At 44.2% G+C, this 23,986-nt stretch overlaps 1 protein-coding gene across 2 annotated transcripts in view; it reads left to right on the top strand.

Annotated features, from left to right (window-relative positions):
- The window catches only part of LOC124798104 (ral guanine nucleotide dissociation stimulator-like 1), a 576,462-nt gene that overhangs the window by 136,571 nt on the left and 415,905 nt on the right, over positions 1 to 23,986 (top strand). The window contains exon 1 of one of the 2 annotated variants that reach the window (XM_047261354.1): positions 15,919 to 16,014. The exons of the other annotated variant lie outside the window; for it this stretch is intronic. Coding sequence (XP_047117310.1) covers positions 15,943 to 16,014 — 72 coding nt within the window. The 5' untranslated portion in view covers positions 15,919 to 15,942. Of the gene's footprint in view, positions 1 to 15,918; positions 16,015 to 23,986 lie in introns of those variants that run through there. 2 annotated transcript variants of the gene reach the window in all.

Here is a 23,986-nt window from a genome sequence, read left to right as displayed (position 1 = left end):
AGAAGTTACAAAAATGTAATCCGTGAAACTCTCGTAAGTTTGAGATGAGCGAGAGAGAAAAATATTGACAATAAGGGGCAACAATGGATCATGACGGCACGTTAAGTAGCCTGTAGGGCGTAGGCCATATAGCACGAGTACTGGAATATCTGGTGTCCGTGAGGTGTAGCGTCTCGCCGCGTCGTGCCGGCGGCTGCTGGCGAGGTCCTGGCCGCTACGCGTTGTCTGCTCCAGGACACCGACAAAAGTGAGGCTGAGTGACCCTGCTGGGTCCTATTTGAAAACTCGGTCCCAGGAAGGAAACAGCAGACTGTCAGGGAAGGAAGTGTTTTCTATGCCACACTAAACGACCATCCATATAAAAAGCTGTAACTATCTTACTAGCAAGTTCTGAAGGAACTCTCCACATTTATTAGGCTGTCATTGCCTGGCTTGTCCTAACCACTAACTGTCTCCCAGTAATGTATCCCTAGGCTCCTAGAGTAGTCCTTCAAACCAAGAGGGTTCTCTAATGGTCACCGCCATCATGGTGACCAAAATTAATTCTAGTCAAAAAGGCGCTGCCTTAAAATTAACCAGGCACAAAATTATTCTTGTACAGAGGAAACGATGTTAGATAACTAGCCGCTCACTCTCGTATCGGGAACAGGAAGGCAGAATATTCATTATTTAATTTATAGCTTTATTCCGCAATAAAATAAATTTAATATCACAGTTACACTGAAGTGATGGAATATATAGAATTCAAAAAATCTATTGAGAAATGTCTTAGAGAGGATGTCAAAAAATACAATGACAGTTTTTTAAGAACAACAATTGAAAATAATAACCATCTCATATAGTTAAATCCTCAGGGTACTAGCTTGGCAGACAGTGAAGTGATACGGACGCGAATCGAATTTGCGTCATTTAAGACCGCTGGTCTGGCACTCCGGGCAGCCCGAGTGTGGTCTTCAGGCGGTTTTTCACGTTCGCTTAGGCGAATGTTGGTCTGGTCTCCAATTTTCGCCTCAGGAAACGCGATACACACAGACTTAAAATACGATAGCACGAAGAACAAAGTTTACACAATACATAGACTAATGTCGCACGTGACTTCCCTCACTTTGATTACATGGCGACTGTGGCGATAGGAGTAGCATCCGATCACAAAGTTAAAATGAAATAAAACTGCCACATCATGAAAACAGCGGATCCTGTACGTTCGAATAAACACCGAAGAAGACAAGACTGAAAATAATAAAGGTATGAACAAAAGAGAACAAATTTATATGAGGTAGGTGACACATCACATGGAAAGAACATTGTCCAAGCGTACCAAAATTTCTTTACATGATTGTCTAGGTCAAGAGATGAATCAGAAATACAGATAGCTTACAATGGAAACAATGGCAGCCGGCCGGTGTGGCCGTGCGGTTCTAGGCGCGTCAGTCTGGAACCGCGTGACCGCTACGGTCCCAGGTTCGAATCCTGCCTTGGGCATGGATGTGTGTGATGTCCTTAGGTTAGTTAGGTTTAAGTAGTTCTAAGTTCTAGGGGACTTATGACATAAGATGTTGAGTCCCATAGTGTTCAGAGCCATTTGAACCATTTGAAACAATGGCAGTGCGGTATTAATGTGTGATAAGGTGTTACAAGCCATTTCTGTTATGTAGAAGGGAAAGGCAACGTGGTATGGTGATATTTCAGTTGAAATTGTTAAAGACGGATGCAAAGTGACAAAATGGAATTTGTAAAATTGTTTACGGACTGTATATGGAAGAAGTCAATTGCACCAAACTGGAACGCTAATAAGACATAAAAGCAAAGGAATAAGCTGACTTCAGGAATAGATGTCGTACAGTTCACTACCCTGACTAACGAACAGTGGTGTAGAAGTGAGAGGTGATCATGGATTACTACTTTGCCTGATAGATTTTAAGAAAGTTTCTGATTCGGTTTCAACCAAATCTATACGAACAGCCATTTAGAAACAAGGCTCTGATCCAGTCTTCGTTAGTATACCGGGGAGTGTACACGTCAGTGCGACTTCAACATGACTGTGGAAAAATAAAATTATATATACACTATGTGATCAGAAGTATCCGGACACCTGGCTGAGAATGACTTAAAAGTTCGTGGCCCCCTCCACCGGTAATGCTGGAATTCAATATTGTGTTGGCCAACCCCTAATCTTGATAACAGCTTCCACTCTCGCAGGCATACGTTGAATCAGGTGCTGGAAGGTTTCTTGGGAAATAGCAGGCCATTCTCCACGGAGTGCTGCAGTGAGGAGAGGTATCGATGTCGGTCGGGGAGGCCTGGCGCGTAGTCGGGGTTCCAAAACATCTCAAAGGTGTCCTATAGGATTCAGGTCAGGGCTCGGTGCGGGGCAGACCATTACAGGGATGTTATTGTCTTGTAACCACTCCGCCACAGGTCGTGCATTATGAACAGGTGCTCGATCATGCTAAAAGATGCAATCGCCATCCTCGAATAGCTCTTAAACAGTGGGAAGCAAGAAGGTGCTTCAAACATCAATGTAGTCCTGTGCTGTGATAGTGCCAAGTAAAACAACGAGGAGTACAAGCCCCCCTCTATGAGAAACACGACCACACGATAACACCACCGCCTCCGAATTTTACTGTTGTCACTACAAACGCTGGCAGATGATGTTCACCGGGCATTCGCCATACCCACACTATGTCATCGGATCGCCGCATTGTGTACCGTGATTCGTCACTCCACACAATGTTTTTCCACTGATCAATTGTCCAATATTTAAGCTCCTGACACCAAACTAGGCGTCGTTTGGCTTTTTCCGGCGCGATGTATAGCTCGTGAGTAGCCGCTCGACCATGAAATCCAAGTTTTCTCACCTCCCGCCTAACTGTCACATTGTTTGCAGTGGATCCTGATGCAGTTTGGAATTCCTGTGTGATGGTCTGGATAAATGTCTGCGTATTACACATTACGACCCTCTTCAACGTCGGCGGTCTTTGTCAGTCAACCAGCCTGTACGCTTTTGTGCTGTGTGTGTCACTTAACGTTTCCACTTCACTGTCACATCAGAGACAGTGGACCTATGGATGTTTGGGAGTGTGAAAATCTCGCGTACAGATGGACGACACAAATGACACCCAATTACCTGACCACGTGAGTTCCATGGAGCGCCCCATTCTGCTCTCTCACGATGTATAATGGCTACTGAGGTCGCTGATATGGAGTACCTGCCAATAAGTGGCAGCACAATGCACCTAATATGAAAAACATATGTTTTTGGGGATGTCCGGATGCTTTTGATCACTTAGTGTATATATGAGGTATGCAAAGAGATTTGTCACCAAAACTGTTGTTAACCGTCTTAGACTGGCTTTTCATAGCTGTAAACTGGGAATACACAGGAATGAAGGTCAAAGCAACATCTCTGAACCTCAATTTATTTCGCTGGTCACTTCCACAATAAATGGAAGAAATTAACAGCACGTTTGAGTAGACCTGAAAATCATATGGAATACTCTAGTTGCCCCCTTAGCAGCTACCAGCTCAGCAAAGAATGTCGTAAACACCAACTCTGCGTTTGTTACCAAACTTTTATCTTCTGAGGATGTAGTAAAAACTCTTGAATTGTGTTCCTGTACCTCCCTCAGCTTCACTGCAGCTGAATGAATTTTGCTAGCCACATGTTTCTGGCAGTCGTCTCTTGCACCACGCACAAGTATTCATCTAAATGGACTCCATTTTCGCTAATGGCTACCTTAATAAGAAACGTACATATGCAGACTGAAGCGAAGAATGAAAATTTGTATCGAGGCCGGGATTTGGGGTCTCTTGCTCACTAGGCAAATGCAATAACCACCCTGGCACATTTTCACAGCTGCACGGACTTCCCTATCACTCCTCGTTCCGCAGTCGAAATTCCCGTTCACGCCTCTGCCCACTTGGTATTCCCCCTAAACTCGAACAGCACTGCAGACACTCTTCAGCTGTATTGAAACAGTACCTCAGCATCTAACGAAATGGGATATCCTGCCTGAAATCTAGGCGTAGGTACTTTAATCAAGTGAAACTATATGGTTGCAGAGACTATTCCAAGCATCACACATCCCCAAGTGGACTGAGCCCGAATGGGAAGTTGGATCGAGGAGGGAGGAAAGCTAGGGTAGTTAATCGCGTTGCGCAATGCCAATGTGCCAGGGTGGCGTAATGGGTAGCGCACCTGTCTAGTGAGCAGGAGACCTGGGTTCGAATTCCGGCCTTCGAACAGGTTTTCATCCGTCACTTCAGTCTAAATACATACGTTATATATGTGTGACGTGAAAAGGTCTCTGGAACCATATAGTCTCATTTGATAAAGAAAAATAGCCCAGTGCTTCAGCATGTTACATGTTACATTTTTTAGTGTACACTTGGGCCTGTTAATGGTGGTGTAACACATGTTGTCCTCGCATTTGGATGCAATACTGCACTAGTCTCTCCAGTGAATTATGAGTTCTTTCAGACACCCACGGACCATCTCGCAAACCTCGGCAAGACTGCAAAGTTCGCTGCTCCAGTTCTTCAACCGTATCGACGGCAGTGCACATATGAGATTATGCAAGACACAAAAAAACTATTTAGGTCTGGTAATATCTAATGTCAAAGTGCAGTCCATCGTCTACCGTATGTCACCTGACATCAGTAGCAAACTGTGCTTGTGAAGTGTCATACATGATCCACATTCCCCACTCATGGGACCTGCGTGAAATTTGAATCCAATTAGATGGCGACGTAATCGAAAGGTTTACATTTAAAAAAAGATTTGTATTATCTAGGACAATATTTCATACTGCAGTCCGTGGCTGCTCGTAACGACGCAGTGGCAGCTATCTTTCAAGCGGATTGTGTACTGAAACAAGTTTTTGTTTCTATTTTTGCAGATTTTCACCCGTGCCATATTTCGCTGTTAATTGAGACACATTTTCTATACAAAAGCATCGCCTGCAAATATCATGAAGGGCTCCCGACGTTCTCCACCAAACCATTTCTATAGTAAATCGTGTACTTTACCGGCTCTATAACACATCCTTTGGGAAACCCGAAGCTACATTCACGCGTGATAATTCCTTCGTGTTGACTATGTGATGAATGCTATTTTCGAGGAAGTTTCAATCCAGTCTGTAACCTTATGCGACATTGCTTAAGATCGTATATTGATCGCAACCTAAATTAGCGATATCTTACCGAATGCCTTATGAGAGATATCGAAAAAACTCAAGCGTCATTATCCGCTGCATTGTGAAATCATGGACGGACAGAACGAGACGAAATTCACGGGAATGTTGCTGTCTGAGTCCGCTTTCCCTTTCCTGAAAACAGAAATAATTTATAACTGCAAAAATTCCCTTGCAGCACTGTGTTTCTTCACTGACTAACGATTAACTGCTGTTAAAAGGGGAGCACGTTCTTTCATTGTATGACCACGCTCAGTCACTAGACATACGAGAGCTAAATCGTCTGAACATGCCGATTCACAATTTTGAAGTAGTTCCCAAAGTGAGTAAGCGCGTGTGAATACCCAAACGACACACGATCAATTGCGTCTTCTGCTGTAGCCAGCTTAGAACGTAGAGTTAATTGCTGCTATAAACGCGCGTCCGCCCGCCCGCCCGCCTCCTCTTCTGCGTGTGCATGTTTGTGTGCATGTTTGTGTGCGTGTTTGTGCGCGCGCGTGCGTATGGCAAAAAGCAGCAGCATGGTCACAAGGACGTCACTCATCCTAAAGACGTCCATGCTTGACTGGACGATATTAAGAAGGTCGTTCAGTAAGTAAATCAATACAACTTTTTTATCTGTCAATTTGGTTGGAAAAGAACGCGGAATTTGTTGTGAGACATCGTGGAATATTCCCTCTTCACCCTCCGTTGTTTCACGAAGATCCGATATATGGCGGCGCTATACGTAACCTTCAAAAAGACGTCTGCAACAGAGGTGCGTTCAAGGCAGGGGGCTGTCATTGAGTGTCTTTTAGCGGAAAACCATAGCACTGCAAATATTTATAGGCACTTGCAGAATGTCTACGGGGCCCTGGCAGTGAAAAAAAGCACGTTGAGTCGTTGGGCGAGGCGTCTGTCATCGACGCAACAAGGTCGTGCAAACCTGTTAGATATCCCGCACACCAGCTGACCGCATACAACTGCGACTGCTGCAATGTTAGAACGTGCCGACATTCTCTTTCGAGGTGTTCGATGGATCACAAACAAACGTCTCACTGTTCAACTTGACGTCTCTGTTGGTAGCGCTGACACACTCTACCATAGAGAGGAGTTCGCAAATCTTCATTGGACTGTTCTTCCTCATCCACCCTATAATCTGGATCTCTCACCTTCCGACTACCATCCGTTTGGCCCAATGAAGAATGCACTATGCGGAAGCAGTACATGGATGATGGAGGGGCTACTGATGCAGCAAGACTTCGGCTTCGATTGTACATACCATAGTTGCCCGATTTTCTGGTGTGTCTAAGACAAGGTGCTGTACATATACCAGTGATAAACAAAGTTACCGGATACAATATTAGTCTCTTCCTTGAAAGAGGACATATACAGCTTTGTGGCTCTGTAGCCGGTGTGAAATTGGTACCAGACAGCCATGTAACACTCCACCACTGACGTAGTGTTTGAGGCAGTCAAATGTATGGTATCAGGGCAGTGGAGGCAAGACAAACGCCAGAAAGTAGCTAATGTGTTTGGAAGTGCCTATGACCATACCGAAAACGAAATTGTCGAATTTGTTGCCATATCAGCGTCCGCTGTGTAACATGTCAACAAGCATTGATGTACCACTCTCCACCGTGAACATGGCGTAAAAATCGGTCGTAAGAAAATGTTAACCGACAGGTACCAAAGACAAGTGTCACACTTAGTCTGTGACGATGGTTTCAAACTATGCTGGAATTACTTATTTTTTTCTGTTACCCTTCACGCTAAGTTGTTTCATGAGGGGTGTTCAGTAAGCAATGCAACGCACTTTCTTTCTGAAAGCTGGTTGCTTCTACCCAGGATTCCAATACACCATATTACTACTCAATCTTTGGCTACAAAACTCTACTTTGCAACATAATCTCCACTGAATGCGACGGCCTTTCGCTACCTCACTGGGAGGGCCTCTACGCCCGCATGGTACCACTCCACTGGTCGACGTCTGAGCCAAATTCTTACTGCATCACTAATCTCCCCATCGTGCTCGAACTGCTTCCCACGGAATGCATCCTTTATTGGGACAAACAGATTAAAGTTGGAAGGTGCGAGATCCGGGTTGTAGGGTGGATGAGGAAGAACAGTCGAATGAATTTTACGCGAGATCCTCTGGGTGTCAGCAATCTCAACAGAGACACACAGTTTTGCAGTGACATGTTTCATTAAGATCTGTCGATCACCTCGAATCAGTGTGTTCGCATGGTTCAACATTGCAGGAGTCACATCAGTGTGTGGTCGGCTAACACATGAAGGATCAGACAGGTCTGCACAAACTTGTTGGGATGATGACAGACGCCTCGCCCAACGATTCATCATGCTTTTGTTCACAGTAAGGTCTTCTACACATTCGGCAAGCGCCTATGAATACCTACAATGCTCTTATTTTCTGCCAAAAGGAACTCGATGACATCTCTCTGCTTGGAATGCACCTCCATTACAGACAACATTTTGAAGGCTAAGTATAGTGCTGCTGCTACCCATCGGTACCAAGAAACTATAGGGGTTGAAGCGAGAATATTTCACCATGTCTCACAACAATTTCTGCATGTTTTAAACCGCAACTGACCGAGAAAAAAATGTATTTTATGACTTGTTGAAGGTTCCTCATCTGTTTAAGCAAACACATTGCAACACTTTTCAAGGAAGGTTTGGCTCATCGACAGATCTTTATTCATGAAGGTAAATATTACTGTTCTGCTGCTGAAGTGGCTATTGGGGTGTAACTATTACATAGTCATGGTTCCTATACTTACCACCCCTCCCCCTCCCAAGTTAGCTGTGTGAAAAAACGCCTGATAACGACAAAAACATGCTTGTAACGCATTCAATGTGTTCAGTTAAACATAAAATAAATAAATAAATAAATGTGACTAGTTTAGGAAAAACACAGATAATTACTGCGCACAGTCACGATTCCTAAACCAGTAAATAAAAAGGCCCAATTCTGGTAGAAGGGAGCTACGTTATGGAGACCCAATGTCTTTGAAATAAGTGATTGTACAGTATTCCTTACAACACACACCCTTCAAGGTGGTGCACATCAGAATTCAAGGCGCAGATTCTGCCGAGACTGGGACGCTATCAACAGAACAGTGCCTTGCACGACTCTTCACTCCCCTAAGAGATTAAACGCCACAACACCGGTAATGTTGGGAAAGTTCTTCAATACTCTGTGTCTTGTCTTGTCCTGTCTTGACTTGCCCTGCATTACCACACGGGACTTCTAAAATCTGGCCGGTATATTTTGGGGTGGCCGAAAGCAACAGCTAGTTATTCCCGAAACGGAAGCCACTACGGTAAACGACGAGTCGCGACCATACACTTCCCAGCGACGTTCTCCACTTGAGTAACGCACAGCCTCCAAGTACGCCGAAAACCACCTATGTTGCATCTTCAGACTTGGTACGACGTAACATAGTGTCGGTTGGTTTTTTGACTGTTTGCGTCTAACCTCTTCAGTCTGTTCTCAGAAAAATACACTTATTGCACATGTTCAAAGTTACTTCCTATGCTAATGTGAATCACACAACATTACTCACTGGGGATGAACATTAAGAAAGCTAATTCGGTCATTTTGACTGAGAGCCACTTTCACGCGTCTGTCCGAGTTGAACGATCCACCGCGACTCCCGTAACAGTGGCCGCGCGTCCCTCAGCTTACCTCTGGGCGTTGAGAATGTCGTCAGCCAGCGTCACTTACTGTATATTAAATACACTTGCAACTCCGCCTTTCTCCGTTAGGGAAGGTAAATAGAGCTTGTAACTGATGCACCGCTGCCACTTTACTGTAGTCCCCGCACCCTCACACTGACGATGCGACACAGAAACTGCTTCGCGATTTCATATTACAGGGGAACATTAGACTAAATTGTAATAAAGGTGGCCAGTCTCCCACCGTCCGCCACAACAAACCTTTTAAGGGACTACTTTTCCACCGAAATATGACACCTCATGGACTCGTCCGTCCGAAGCGAAGTGAAGGGGTGCTCTCCCTCTAAAACTGCGTTGCAGCTTCTTGCTTTAGGCCACCTTCGGTATTCCTGGGCGTCTGTGAGGCAGCTACTAGCCCTGCGACCGCCGGCCGCCATGCTGACGTTCAGCCCTGGCAGCTGCGCCCCGTTCTGGGGCGGCGGCACGCCACCGACCACCAATCGCACCTGATATGGTCGCCCTAATTCTGATACTCCCACAGAATTAAACTGAGAATTTCTCTTATATCCGTAGTTCGATGTACAAACTGTTTTCATCGTTCGACTTCACATAATTTACTACTTTAATGACATGGATTTTTAACTAGCTAACTTTCATGATTCGATACCTAAAATCTTATACTTCTTTAATCGAGATTTCGAGAGTGCGTAGTGCTATGACAGTACACTGTCACATCTCAGGCTGCACGTCTTCAGTGGTCAAGGCAGGAGAGAAACTGAACAGAAGCTGGGTGCAGGTGTGTGCTCTTGTCCAAAGACTCGCAGCTGTCTCTTTCCAAACGATGCAAGCCATCGCATGCACCGTTGCCCACAATGAGGCGTTCAACCCGGAGAGTCTGGATATTGTAGAGCGAGTCATATACGGGTTGGTGATATTCTGGAGGTGTTGGCAGGGCTGCTAGTTGACAGATGCTCGGGTATGCTAGCTCGCCTTGAATGACATGCTCACTCACTAGATCTTAATCCCACTGAAAATGGTTGAGACTATTCAGAAAATCAGGTGAAACTGATCAAGCACAACCCCCGCAGATTCGTAGCTCTAAGAATGGTAATCATCAATGAGTGGTGGCTTCAGTTGGATATAGCACACCTGAAGAAACTTGAGGATTCTTTTTCCCGTCGAACTGAGGTCACACATTAAAGCTACAAATTGCGTTTCGACATATTAGCGTGAAGTCTTTCGGGGATAGCTATATTTTTTTCCAGTATGCTAATCGGTAAAAATGCTTACCAACAGGTGACGCAAAGTTCTTTACAGTCGTCTTATAATAGCGAAGATTTTCTATGGCCGTTGACAAGTCTTTTCTCAACTTAAGCGTCCAATGCTTAGTAGGTGTGCAAGTGAAGAGTGAGGTGTGAAAGTAAGCTCGTCACGTCGTAATGTCTAGAGAAAGAGAGTTGGTTTCACTGACAGCAGAACTTCCCTTCCTACCGCTGTGGCTAGCGTGGTCGAAAGACTTTGACCTACCAGCGAAACGTCGGCCCTCAGGGAAATGACACGTTGTCAGAGTTTCACTCTTCTTCTTCTTCTTCCTATCCATTGTTGGATGATGGCGACTACATGGTGCATCTTCATTGTAGAGACTGCTGTATGTAGCAGGTGCTCTGCACTGGCTAAATCTACCCTTCCTTTGTTACCTAACCAAAGTATTATTCTTCGCCCTTTCCTTCTTTTACCTTCGATCTTTCCTTCTAATCTAAGCAGTAGAAGTATATACGAGGGTTGACTGAAAAGTAATACCTCCACCTTCGTAACTATTCAACAGTTGGCAGCATTGGTATGCGGCAGGTACTGGCTTGTTCCGTAACCTCTTCTCTAAAGCTGCAGTTGGCGGGAAGCCTTAACATTGAACGGTTGTGCTGTTACACTGCAAAGTATGGAACCCTGCGCAGACGGTCGGTCCATGCGATTTAAGCAACGTGCAATCATTGAATTCTTGACAGCAGAAGGTGTCACCCCAAAGGAGATTTATCAGAGAATGAAAGCAATTTATGGCGATTGTGTTGATGTGAAAGGAAAAGGGATATGTTTTCCTGCAGCATGACAATGCCAAACCACAGCAGAACTTCAGAGACTGAATCTCACCACCGTACGGCATCCTCCATACAGACTAGATTTAGCACCGTCTGACTTTCATCTGTTCCCGATAATGAAAGACGATCTGCGGGGACATCATTATGCTTCTGATGATGACGCTGAGAGAACTGAGAGACTGTGGTTGCGGAAACAGAGTGTCGACTTCTTCCATGACGGCTTCAGAAAACTTGTTCATCGTTGGCAGAAATGTATCCAATTGGCTGATGATTGTGTGGAAAAGTGAATATTGGTAATTAAAGATCACACTCTAGGCATTATTTCGGCGTTTTATTTATTGAAATATTCCCATCCAAACCCAATTAACGAAGGTGAAGGCATCACTTTTCATTCAACCCTTGTATCTGCTGTTCCGTAAGGCATGACCTAGGACTGCATGTTTTCTTTTTTTAAACGCTGTTAACATTTCTCATTGACTGCGTATTCATCGAAATACATCGATGTCGGTTGTTTTCGCTGTCTTCGATATTCAAGTATTCTGTGCTGAATCCATATTTTAAAGGCTACGATCTTTACTGTCTGCATTTAGTATCCATCCTTCGGACCAGATATAGCTTCTTACAAACAGAACCCTTAAGTTTAGCCGGCCGCGGTGGTCTCGCGGTTCTAGGCGCGCAGTCCGGAACCGCGCGTCTGCTACGGTCGCAGGTTCGAATCCTGCCTCGGGCATGGATGTATGTGATGTCCTTAGGTTAGTTAGGTTTAAGTAGTTCTAAGTTCTAGGGGACAGATGACCACAGCTGTTAAGTCCCATAGTGCTCAGAGCCATTTGAACCTTAAGTTTAGGTGTAGATTTATACTTGTGAGAATTATCTTCAGTTTTACGAGAGACATTTTATCTCCATGTGTGATGTCCAGTCTTAACATAGCCAGGTTCCAAGGTACTTAAACTTGCCTACTCTTTGTATTAAGGACCCACTGAATCGCAGATTTCCATTTTCAAATGAGTGTGGCTGCCATGTGATAATCATAAAATGCGTGTTTTTGGTTCTGATATTCAGACCTAAATTACTGCTGTAATTCCTACCACTTCGAGGAGTTGTTGAAGATCATCTAAATTATCAGCAGTCACTCCTACAGTTTCGTACAGGAACACAAAAAACAGTCGCGGACAGTAATAACATTACAGTGGTCAATGCTTTCATAGCAGCACGCCACGGTAGTCTCCAGGACAGTAATTGTTTCATAAAAATTATTCTGTACCAAGCATGAGGCTCGGCCACTCACCTCGTGTCTCTCAGCTGTGTGCAGCAACCTCCAGATGGCGCTAACAAACATGGACCTCTTTCTGCTTCCGTGCCCTTCCTCCAACCCTTTGTGTCACTTCTCCGATAGTGTGGACAGCCAATAGGGAGTGATGGCGACTGCAGACCGCTTCGATTCTGCCGACAGTCACCAAAACACGACGCGTGGCAAACACTGAAATGTTGCTTTTTTGAATAATTAGTAGAATATGCCCCAATTTTTTGCGGCTAAAATACGTTAAGAACTAATTTTCTCCGTAGAAATAAATCCGCAAAATAAGGAGAAAAGGTCAGGATCTAATGACAGGAATGTATTTTCTTGCTGTTCAGCTAAATAATTTTCTAAAGAAATGTTTATGTATCGAAACTGTAAAGCAAGTTGAAGGCAGTCGCCGTAATATGTATTTGGATTATACAAAAGCAGGAGCTGTGATCTCTCTCTCTCTCTCTCTCTCTCTCTCTCTCTCTCTCTCTCTCTCTCGTTTGGTTTCGGTGGTTGTTTCAAAAATGTAAGTTTTGCTCTGTAACGTTTGGCAAATAATTACGCTAATTTAATTTCAAAATCCGTGTTTTAATTAAGACTGTACTTTCCTTTTTTCATTAATTACACATATCAAATTTTTGTGCTGCATTTTAGAACTTTTTCAGGCTGCAGCGAAGGAGAGTTGCTGTCAAATTGTTTGGTGGCCACAGTCGAACGCTACTATCTTTCAATCGGCTATTACTTTAGCAAACTTTTATTTCAGCGTCCCTGAGATCTTTTACCGGTCTTTTCTATCAGTATCCGGGCAATGTAATTCCGCAAACTGCATAATTTTTAGATCAGTTACTGGCCTCTAAACAATGCTTTTGGTCAACGGTCTCGTCGGTCTGATGCTGGTTGGCGGAATATCATGGTCAACAAGTAAAAATTTTTCTATGCACCATTTTACCATTTTGGATGCATTGCCACCAGCAAAAGCAATAAATTTAATAATAAATCATTATTTTTTAAAATACCAGTAATATTAAAACACTGTAAGCTATACTTGCAAATGGATAATGCATCTGTCTTCTCAGCCGCGCGGGATTAGCCCTACGGTCTAGGGCGCTGCAGTGAAGGACTGTGTGGCTGGTCCCGGCGGAGGTTCGAGTCCTCCCTCGGGCATGGGTGCGTGTGTGTTTGTCCTTAGGATAATTTAGGTTAAGTAGTATGTAAGCTTAGGGACTGATGACCTTAGCAGTTAAGTCCCATAAGATTTCACACACATTTGAACAATTTTGTCTTCTCAGGGTGTTAAACAGACATTCGACAGAAATATGAATCTGGCCCTGTAAGTTAGCTAATGTCAGGTGCAGATTGTAACAAATTAATTAGAAATGCTGCTGTCACGTAACTAGAAGGCATGAATTAATAAAAGTGAAAGTTTGGGATCTGTTCTAGAAAGACAAAACAGCTGTTCTCTTTTTCATTCTACGTATAATTTATCAGGTGAGATTTCAGGGTTCAAGTGATACACAACAATCACGTTCAATCACTTTCAACCCTCAATAACAAAATATTTAACTCTTGGAAATATTGAATTGTTAGTTACTAAATCGTTATCGCTACAAATGAAAATTTTATCACAGGCAAGAATGATCAAAAATCTTCATCTATTAAATTTACTTCTACGATATCGTAGCTGGTCAATGCACTAAGTTGGTGGAGAATAAATTTACCTTTTAAGCCAATCAAAAAAACTCATGTACTCAACGTGAGGGTAGGTTAGTAACTTGGCTTTTGATATTCAATGATCAAAGTGTACGTCGGTTAGAGTGAGCAAAATCTTTACTCAACATTTGGTGTGGCCTAATGCGTGATGGTACTTTACCAAGTGGGATCTGCAACGGCGTTGTTCCTGTGCTGGATCTGAAACGCTAATTCCCTACTCTGGCCTTGACTGAATCTACTCAGTCTCAACTTTCCTGTGTCCTGTAGAACGTTAATATTTCCCTAGTCGAAATAATGACTATTGCACACTAGCTAAGGGTTGAAGCGATATGCGCAATTTCATTGCATCATTGGAGGTGAATTTTTATTTTTCTTGCCGGGTCGCAGCAAGCCCTGTTAAAGCCGTGCAGCCATTTACCCTCGGTCCTGGCCGTATTTACGTTAAAAGGAATAATGTATTTTTCTGGCCTTATCCTTTTCTGTGCTGAAGCTCGGCATTCTCTTGTTAAGTGGGGTTTTCCAATGCCATTAACCCACCTTCTCGGTTCGTCTCCAAAATGCGTTTCACTTTCTTATTTATGCATGCCCCTGTCCTTATATTGGTAGATATTGTTTTGTTAGTTTTTGATACACGAGATTACTGCAATCGCGTTGTTCCTGTGCTGGATCTGAAACGCTAATTCCCTACTCTGGCCTCGATAATATAGTTTTCTGAGGATCTCGTACTGTGTCGTACTGTCGTTACAGACCGAGCTCATGTAAGGTCCGTAAATGCGGACGCCTTACAACATTCAGTTACAAACCAGTAATTACACTTCACTTGCTCAGCTCTGAAGCCTTCGTTCCAAAATGGCAGTTTCTATTTACAGAGAACTTTAACCATTGACAAAGAGTGTCCAAATATTACTATAAGCGATACTTAAAATGTATATACGCAGTGATGATATAACTTTAGGGTAGGCCTACCTTCTAATGTCGTGTTGGATCTCCTTTTGCCTGGCGTAGCGCAGGACACTACATGGCATGGACTCAAGAAGTCATTGGAAGTCCCCTGCAAAAATATCGAACCATGCTGCCTCTGTAGCCGTCCATAATTGCGGAAGTGTTGTCAGTACAGAATGTTGTGCACGGACTGACCACTCGATTATGTCCCATAAACGTTCAATGGCATCTGGGTGGCCAAATCATTCGCTGATTTGTCCAGAATGTTCTTAAAACCACTTGTGACCAGTGACATGGCGTATTCTCATCCATAAAAAATCCGTCGTTGTTTGGGAACATGAAGTCCATTAATAGCTGCAAATAGTCTCCAAGAAGCCGAATATAACCTTTTCCATTCAATGGTCGGTTGAATTGGACCAGAGAACCCAGCCCACTCCATGTCAACACAGCACACACCGTTATGGAGCCACCACCAGCTTGCACAGCCCCTTTTATACAGCTCGAGTCCATGCCTTCGCGGGGCCTGTGCACACTCGACCCCCACCACTAGCGCTTACCAATTGAAATCGGGAATCATCTGACTAGGCCACAGTTTTTCAGTCGCCTGGGGTCCACCATTAAGTAAGCACAGCGGAACAAGCGTGAATGTTTCCGGTTGGAGTAGTAGTAGCATTCAGTTTCGGCATTCACAACAGAAATTTAGAACGACCGGAGGGCAGAGTGCAGGAGTGGCGCCAGCTTTCGGTGGCGCTCGCTGGCCGCGTCCGCAGCCGGCTGCGAGTGGCCGCGCTCAGCGCTGCCGGCCCCGCCCCCTTACTACGGAAAGCACTCGCGTCACAGCGCGCCGCTTCGCCGGTTGCCTACCCCAAGGAGCGCTCCCGTGAGTGACGTCAGAGGGACGCTGCGCGCCGCGGCTCGATATATCGAGCGCATCTGCCGATAAGAGCGGCGGCGACCGCGGCGCGCCAGCCGCCGGCGCCGGCTCAGTCGGTAGACGGCCGCCCGCGAGTGTGCATGCCGACGCCGGCCGCCGCGCCGCCGCATGCTGCTGCACTGCGCGTGCGCGGGCCCTCCGGCGCGCAAGCACCGCCCCAAGACGCAGTGGTATGTCAAGGTACGTCTCGTCACGTCTCCAGGCGCTCCCCTAGTCGGCGCGCAGCTTCTAAAAGCGGCTGCCGTGTTCGGTATTAATCTATGCACAGAAGGCGGTCATTAGTAGCACTAAGGGAAGAGCTCGTACCTACCACGAATCGCCTACGCACACACGTCGCCACAGCTTCCAGCGCTCGTCGTTTTGTGATGCAAAATGCATGAATTATTTAGTGGTTTTATAACGCACAAGGGAGCTGATTTCTTAGACGCTGATTTTTTCCTCCAGATCTCGTTCAAAAGACGAAACACTAAAGCGCCCTTATTCTTTAGATGCAAAAAAACCTCTTGTCGCGTTGATGAACGATGATCACCTGGCGTGAAGCGACATCTAGTGTCAGAGACCAGTCCGAAAGCTTCTCGCAGAGTTCGTTGCCTAGAGTTTCCCGACAATTTGAAAACTTGTGATTCCGGCGTCTGTTCGGCCCAGAGTTCTTACGACAGGTGTCCGCATGAAATGCGGACGCTCCATTGCTCTGGCAATGTCTTGGAATGTCATGTCCTGTCAGGTCATGTCAAGGCTAATATGAAAAAAAGATCGCACATTAGAAAACCGAGAAATGAAATTTGATGAAAAAATTGTCACTTTTATGTGTTTATGTAGCGTTAAAGAGTTTTTTTGCTACGAATTCGAGGAGAATAAATCTTTTCATTTATTTATATTTAGAAGTGCTGAATTCGTATTTCCTGTTACACTATTTCATCACTGCCTGTTACTATGTATGTCGTTGGACAGCAGCTTGTTTTGCATGACATCAGCTTTTACTGAATACATCTTTAATGTTTACAAATGATATTAAATAACCTTCATCATGAGAGAGATTTTCTTGCATTTGTTTTCTTCTCCGGAAGATGATAAACGTACAGAATCGTTCCGCAGATATTGAATTAATGAATGTTTCTAAATTAATATTTGTAAGTTAAATATAATATGTTTCGTGACAGTTATTGTAATACTGTGGGTATTGGGTCTACCTTCTACCAAGCACAGTAGTCTTTATATTCACCAAAATATTTGGCACTTTTACCCGTAGCATAATACGAATTTTGCCGTTAAATTCCATATGTGAGTCTGTTTTGATGTATACCCAATCTGTTCCGGACTGCTTTTGACAAATACGAAGCATAAACTGGGCTACGTCGTCCGTTGGCAGTAAATTTGTCGAAATTACAAATCTTGGAAAATAGCACCACAGAGAACGAAATAAAAACAAATTTGCAGATGGAAATCACAGCAGCGACCAAACACGTCAGAAAGAACGCAAGCAGTAATTTATTTTGATGTGGCCGTGTTGCTCGGTAGTTCAGTGGACGAGGGGCAGACTACGTACCTGAAAGTTCAGGGTTCTATCCTCCGTTTCGCGTAATTTTTTTATGTCTGTGCGTTTTTCATCTGTGACAATGACTTGTTAATATAAAGGTGCCAAGTTACACCGTGGGTCGGAAATCTCCCCTAACTTGCCTGTCAGTCAATGTTCGAACAAGCCTTCGGGTTTAGTACAGATTTGCTTTACAGGGCGGACTTAATTATCCAACTACTATTAATGCAAATACAAAAAAACCTATAGATACTGAGTATCACTAAATTACTTTCAGGTATACTCTTGTTTTTCCGGCCGGAGGGGCCGAGCGGTTCTAAGCGCTACAGTCTGGAACCGCGCGACCGCTACGGTCGCAGGTTCGAATCCTGCCTCTGCCATGAATGTGTGTGTTGTCCTTAGGTTAGTTAGGTTTAAGTAGTTCTAAGTTCTAGGGGACTGATGACCTCAGATGTTAAGTCCCATAGTGCTCAGAGCCATTTGAACTCTTGTTTTCTGGTCTGGCTGCGTAAAAGTTTATGTATCGCTGACTACAATTTCAGTACTGGATATTATTCTGAATTAATTATTAAATTGTGTCTAAATTATATTTAAAAAGTCAGACTATGTACTTCATCTAGAACGTTGTGTAGAAGACATTATGGAAAACACGCTTCCGTTAAAACTTAACATACCAATGAAAGAAGCTACTGTTAGCTTATAAAAGTAATAACAAAATTTTGAACCACATACAGGGTGTTCGAGAGTGCCGCATATTGTTATACAGGATTAATCGGTGTAAACTCGAAGAAAAATCTGGAATCGTATGTCTGGAAAAAATACTCTTCCTGCGATAATCGTCTGTTGCTTGACACTACAGGAGGTGCTTATTATTACCACCAATCATTCTTACACATCCTTCAGCCAGCCCCCTCCTCAAAGAATTTTGAACTAGTGTGAACACATTTGGATGCTTTTGGATTTGGTGACATGCTTGTTACACTCTCTGCTGTAACGTGTGTACGTTTTCGACGCATGTGGAACACACGGGTGCTTTTAAATACCCCCACTGCCACAATTGTCAGGTATTAAGATGAAGAGAGCGGGGAGGCGTGCGAACTGTGCGACGGCTACGGCGATACCTCGTCGCGAGTGATCACGAGCCTGCTAGTCGTTGGAACCTTTTTGTCGAGTTGGAATACGGGGTTGAAGATGTTTGGCGTTCATGACACGTGCCTCTCTATTAACGGCTTTGTCTGAACCATAGCGGAATACCATATCTGTCAATTCCCGTGTGGAATAACAGGACTCCATCTCACTGTTCACGCTGTTGACGCTCCGCGGAATGCCAGTACAACCCCAAACGACACGTGCGGTATGTCTGATGCAGGGGAACGCTGTAAGTGCTACTCCTGACAACAGCATAACGTCAGAGGACTAAACAGAGACAAACACAAACAATAAGAATGTGAGCAGTGAACATCAGCAGGAAGGCAGCCTGCAGCACTGAGTACTGACCGTTCTCGGCAAAAGTAAAACGGACCGTATATCGACAAGTATTTGTTACCGAACACGTGTTTACGGGACCTTTTTCTGTTTTTGACCAGTGCTGTCTCCTATAATAAATACGGTACATTCCTTTTTTGAAACCGTAAATGTAGCACCCGCAACGAAGTACTTTTTACGCATTACTCCAATTAATTACTGTCCTGTACAACGCGTGTCATGTTTCGGATGAGCAGTGGGCGCCGGATGTGTGTTGACTACGTATGATGCGACCAGTGTCGAGAGGAAGACGGGCTGCAGGTAATTGGAATTTCCGAACCTTGTCGACACCGGGCGACACACCAACTCAACTTTGTAAAGAGATAGTACCGATTTCCTGCTCATTAGTAATCCTTCTAATGGGGCACCAAATAGTAATCTAACTTCAAACTGTAACTTTGGTGACGCATATCGAGCCCTACAACACTTGTAGCTCATACGTGCCGCTCTAGGCACAAGTTTCAGGTAGCTAACTCCTACTGCTGTCACCGCCAAACATTGGCCTAACGAAGTATTAAGATGTTTGACGCATCATCTTTTGATGGAAAGAAAGCAGGTTCGAGTCCTCCCACCGGCATGGGTGTGTGTGTTTGTCCTTAGGATAATTTAGGTTAAGTAGTGTGTAAGCTTAGGGTCTGATGACCTTAGCAGTTAAGTCCCATAAGACTTCACACACATTTGAACATTTTTTTTTTGAAAGAAAGGCTAATTAAGACCTCATGTTAAAAAATGTTCAAATATGTGTGAAATGTTATGGGACTTAACTGCTAAGGTCATCAGTCCCTAAGCTTACACACTACTTAACCTAAATTATCCTAAGGACAAACACACACATCCATGTCCGAGGAAGGACTTGAACCTCCGCCGGAACCAGCCGCACAGTCCATGACTGCAGCCCCTTGGACCTCATGTTAAATAAAGTACATTACGACTAGTCCATCAACAGCGTTGCTACTCACGGTCTAAATAGAAAACGACATAAAAACCTTGAGCAATATTTTGCCGTAAGAGATAGTGTACCATAATAAAACATTAACCGCTTTCGGCGAGGACTAATTCATGGGAACGATGCAATATAAGTTCACCGGACAAAGTATTAGTCTCCGTATTAAAAAAGAGCACACTGACAGTTTCCTCACACCAATGAGAATCCTTGGCAGTACCGGGAATCGAACCCGTGGCTCTCAGCATGACAGCCATCTATGCTGACTACTCTGCTACGGAGGCGGACACGGCGTAAGAACAGTGGTAGTAAGAAGATTCTAATTGACACGGACCAGAAGCGAATGTCACACCTTGTCAACGACACTAGATTTCAAACTCAACAGGAAGCGCTGCTGCCAGAGAACACAGGTTGATCTCTACCATTTATCGAGGGAAAATTGGGAAAGGAACAACATGCAGTAGGCGTTTGGAGTCTGGTGCTTCTGAAAAGAGCACTGCGTACAGGTGTACGTAAGACAGCATGTCTTAAATGTGCCAAACAACATAGAAACTGAACTACATTAAATGTATTCGCAGTTGCGAATACGGACAACCATCAGTTGTAGAATAGAATGACGACAATGAAAATTGGTGCCGGATTGGGACTGGAACATGAATTTCCCGCTTATTGGGAGCGATCGCCTTACCATTTGGCTGTTCAAGGACGACTCGAGGCCAGACTCAAACATTCATATATCGTCAGTCACCCGTCTACAACCTGGACTCGTACGGCCATTATGTATAAACCCATACAGAGGAGACATTTAGTTGAAAGTCGCTTGTCCGGTGTCGGCGGATAAATATGATACTGCATCGTAATTTGGAATAACACACGCACTGCAATACGTACCGTATCGTAGAAACTGAATAGTTACCGACTGCACTGACTACTTAATGAGTACTTCAATCCTCAATATCTGAAGGGTGTTATGTTCTAAGTACATATTTCGTACCATAACTTCGGCCCACTCATTGAGGTTATCGTGAACATGAACCAGGGTGTTTACTTCAACATTCTCAGTGACCAAATGCAACCTGTTCCTCTACATCCTCGTGGTGAGCATACTGTGGACACTCCTTGTTCCAAGACGATAATGGCCGTGTTCACAGGACTGGAAGCATACGTTCCTGGTTTGACGAGCACTCAGATGTCCTATACAGTACCTCGACTGTTCCGTTAAATCGCTCAAATTTAACCACATAGATAAAGTCTGCGACTGTTTGGAATGATGTGTGTAACTTAGTAGTCATCGCCCCAGCAGTCTGGTAGCTCTAAGGTATTAGGTAACTCACGAGTAGCTTCTGCCGGCACCGACGTGAGGAAACTAGTCGCGAAATGAGGCCATTAGGGCACTGCAGAGGAGACCGGTGTGACCTTTGCGTGGGATTAAATTAGAAAAGTCAGTGCTTCGGTCACATATTTTATTAAAATCGATAACCGGTTTCGCCTTTGCAGCCATCATCAGATATAAAAACTATAGCAACAAAACATAGGGGAGTGTACTGACTACACGCCTACGTGTGTCAATCAGTCAGTATACTCTTCTTTGTGTTAGCACCGTAATTTTTACCAGATCTGATGATGGCTGCAAAGCCGAAACCGGTTGTCAGTTTTAATAAAGTAGCTTGTGTACAAGTCATTGACTTTTATCATATAATGGGGAAACAAGGAGTCTCTCAGCCTCGCAAAATAGCGGCTATTAAAAGGCCAGAGGAGTTGTTAGACTGTAGAAGCGTGTTGTCGCCTGCAGTACATGATTTTTAATTAGCTGTGCTTATCTGGAGAATAACGAATTCGAATACGAAAACCACCCCGTCACACAGTGGGCCAACTGGCTTCAAAACCTGGACATATAATAAAAACGGGTTTAAAATCCAACAAAACTGTCTTCTTTTCAGATTCTTCGGGTCGTTGGTTAGGAATCGATGACATAATTACAAAATGCCGGATCCAATTTGATGGATTAAAAAATTATAAGTTTAGCTGACTCGGGTAAAACTTGGGCAATAAAGTGTTGTGAGATCGATGATAACGTATTAAAGTCGAAATTGCCGTACTGAAATGTTTTATACCACGTTTTATAGTTTTCAGTCGAAATCAGTCACATTCGTAGCTTGTGTCATTACTGCTTTCAGAAGTATCGCTGTCAGGTTGTCCACTGGTAGATGGTTCGAAAATCTTTTGCCTCAGGTGGCATCTGTTTATCCTCAATTGTCATTTTCTGGACTCTCCAGGTGAATTGACCCGAAAGTGCTAGAAACTGATGAAATACGACTTGCATCGCTTTCTCACGGTAATATTTGCGTGTAAAATCTGCTTGGTAACACCGGATATCCTTATTCTGAGCTTCCTGCGCACTTTCAGATAGCAGACCTATCGGGAACGTAGCAGCTTCGATTATTGCATATCCCCGCATCAAAACTACGTGAACTGAATGTAACTCCACTTCTGTCTGGGGTATGGGACTATGGCTGGTCAATATCCAATAAAACAATACCAATCGCCGTTATTTACGCTTTATTTTTAGGCTACGAGTTTCGACGATACACTACGTCATCTTCAGGCTTGCTTCAATTGGGTAACCTGTATTCTGTAACACGAAGGTTACTCGATTGAAGCAGGCCTGAAGATGAGGTAGTGTATCGTTGAAACTGGTAGCCTAAAAATAAAACCTAAATAATGGCGATTGGTATTGTTTTATTGGGTATGTGAACTGATGTCGGTATCGAAACTTATTGCATGATATTGAAGAGTCCAGTGAAGCTGCCCCCCGTCTTTAGAGAAGTATATCTCTTTTTTTTCAGAGACCTTGATAGATATGTTTCAGTTTTAGAGTTGTCTCCAAAAATTTAAATAGTTCTGAAGCATCTGGCGAAAAAAACATTACTCGGGGAAATTTTGATGTTGTAAAAAAATTTATTTGCCAAATTGCGATGAAAATTTATGATCATAATGCTGAATAGCTCCCCAAAATTCTATTGAAAACCCTATGACACTTTTTGTGCAGATAATAGTGTATGAGATGATTTCAATAACGAGGGACCCATATATACAGAGTGGCAATGGCGGACGGTAGAAAAATGACCGTCACTAAAAACGTGCAAATGTGCGCACGCAAATACGTTTGAACACGTTAACATACTATCAACATAGCAGGAGAGCCATTTACAAAAAGAGGAGCCACTGAGAGGAAATTTTGTAGCCAACGATTTCGTATAATATCGGTAGAAATTTATTTTTAGGTCGATTTACGTCCTTACACCGGTTAAAAAGTCATAAACCTATCTTCTGGAGTACTACTCATTTTATCCCGACAGCTAGGCGGGGTCGTTGTCACGTATCAAACAGGACACACAAGAAATATCTGATACTGTGTCGTTGTCCGATCCACTGTTTACCGTCAAATGTCACGGCACGTGTCATGTCGACTTGATACTGGAGATACACAGCAGCATTGGGGAAGTGTGCACCAGTGCAAACTGCCTAAGATTTCGCGCGACTTACGTCCGAACGCGCAACCTTCTTCTATTCTGTCCAGGTTTTGATGCGAGTTGGTCAAATGTGTAGTCTGGTCGAATTTTGTGTTGGGGTCTACCGAATGCGTATTCAGCGTCGTTGAATATAACGAAGCTCCAGGATTTGCAGCGTGCGCCGCGCCTCCTGTCACACGTGTTGCGGCGCCCCTGAGGAAGTCCGGCAGCGCGACTCGGGCGACCGTCACGCCGCTATGACGTCGGCGCGGTCTCACGCCTGAGCTGTCCGCGCCGTAATAACACATTACTCAGCGGCTGACAGCAGGTTGCTAGGGAGCGCGGCAAGGCCCCAGGCCCTAGGGACAGCGCAGGGAAGCGTCGTGCTGGACACACACTTCTCATTCCCCACCCGTCGTCTGCAGCACGGAATGACGTCAGCGCTGGTGGGCAGATGTAGGATCAGTCTCGTCTGATAGGAGGACTGCTAAAGATAAAGAAGAGATTGCGCGTCAAGATTGTAAACATGGCTTCGTTGCGTAATGTTACTGACCGGATAAGCGGAAATAACTCGAAAGTTACATAAGGTGATAAGGTTTTCAGGCAACTCCTATTACTTTGCGAAGTGTTCTGATGACT

The sequence above is a fragment of the Schistocerca piceifrons genome, chromosome 5 (assembly GCF_021461385.2).
Source record: "Schistocerca piceifrons isolate TAMUIC-IGC-003096 chromosome 5, iqSchPice1.1, whole genome shotgun sequence".
In the NCBI taxonomy this organism is placed as follows: Eukaryota; Metazoa; Arthropoda; class Insecta; order Orthoptera; family Acrididae; genus Schistocerca; species Schistocerca piceifrons.
This window is presented reverse-complemented; position numbering and strand designations above follow the sequence as displayed.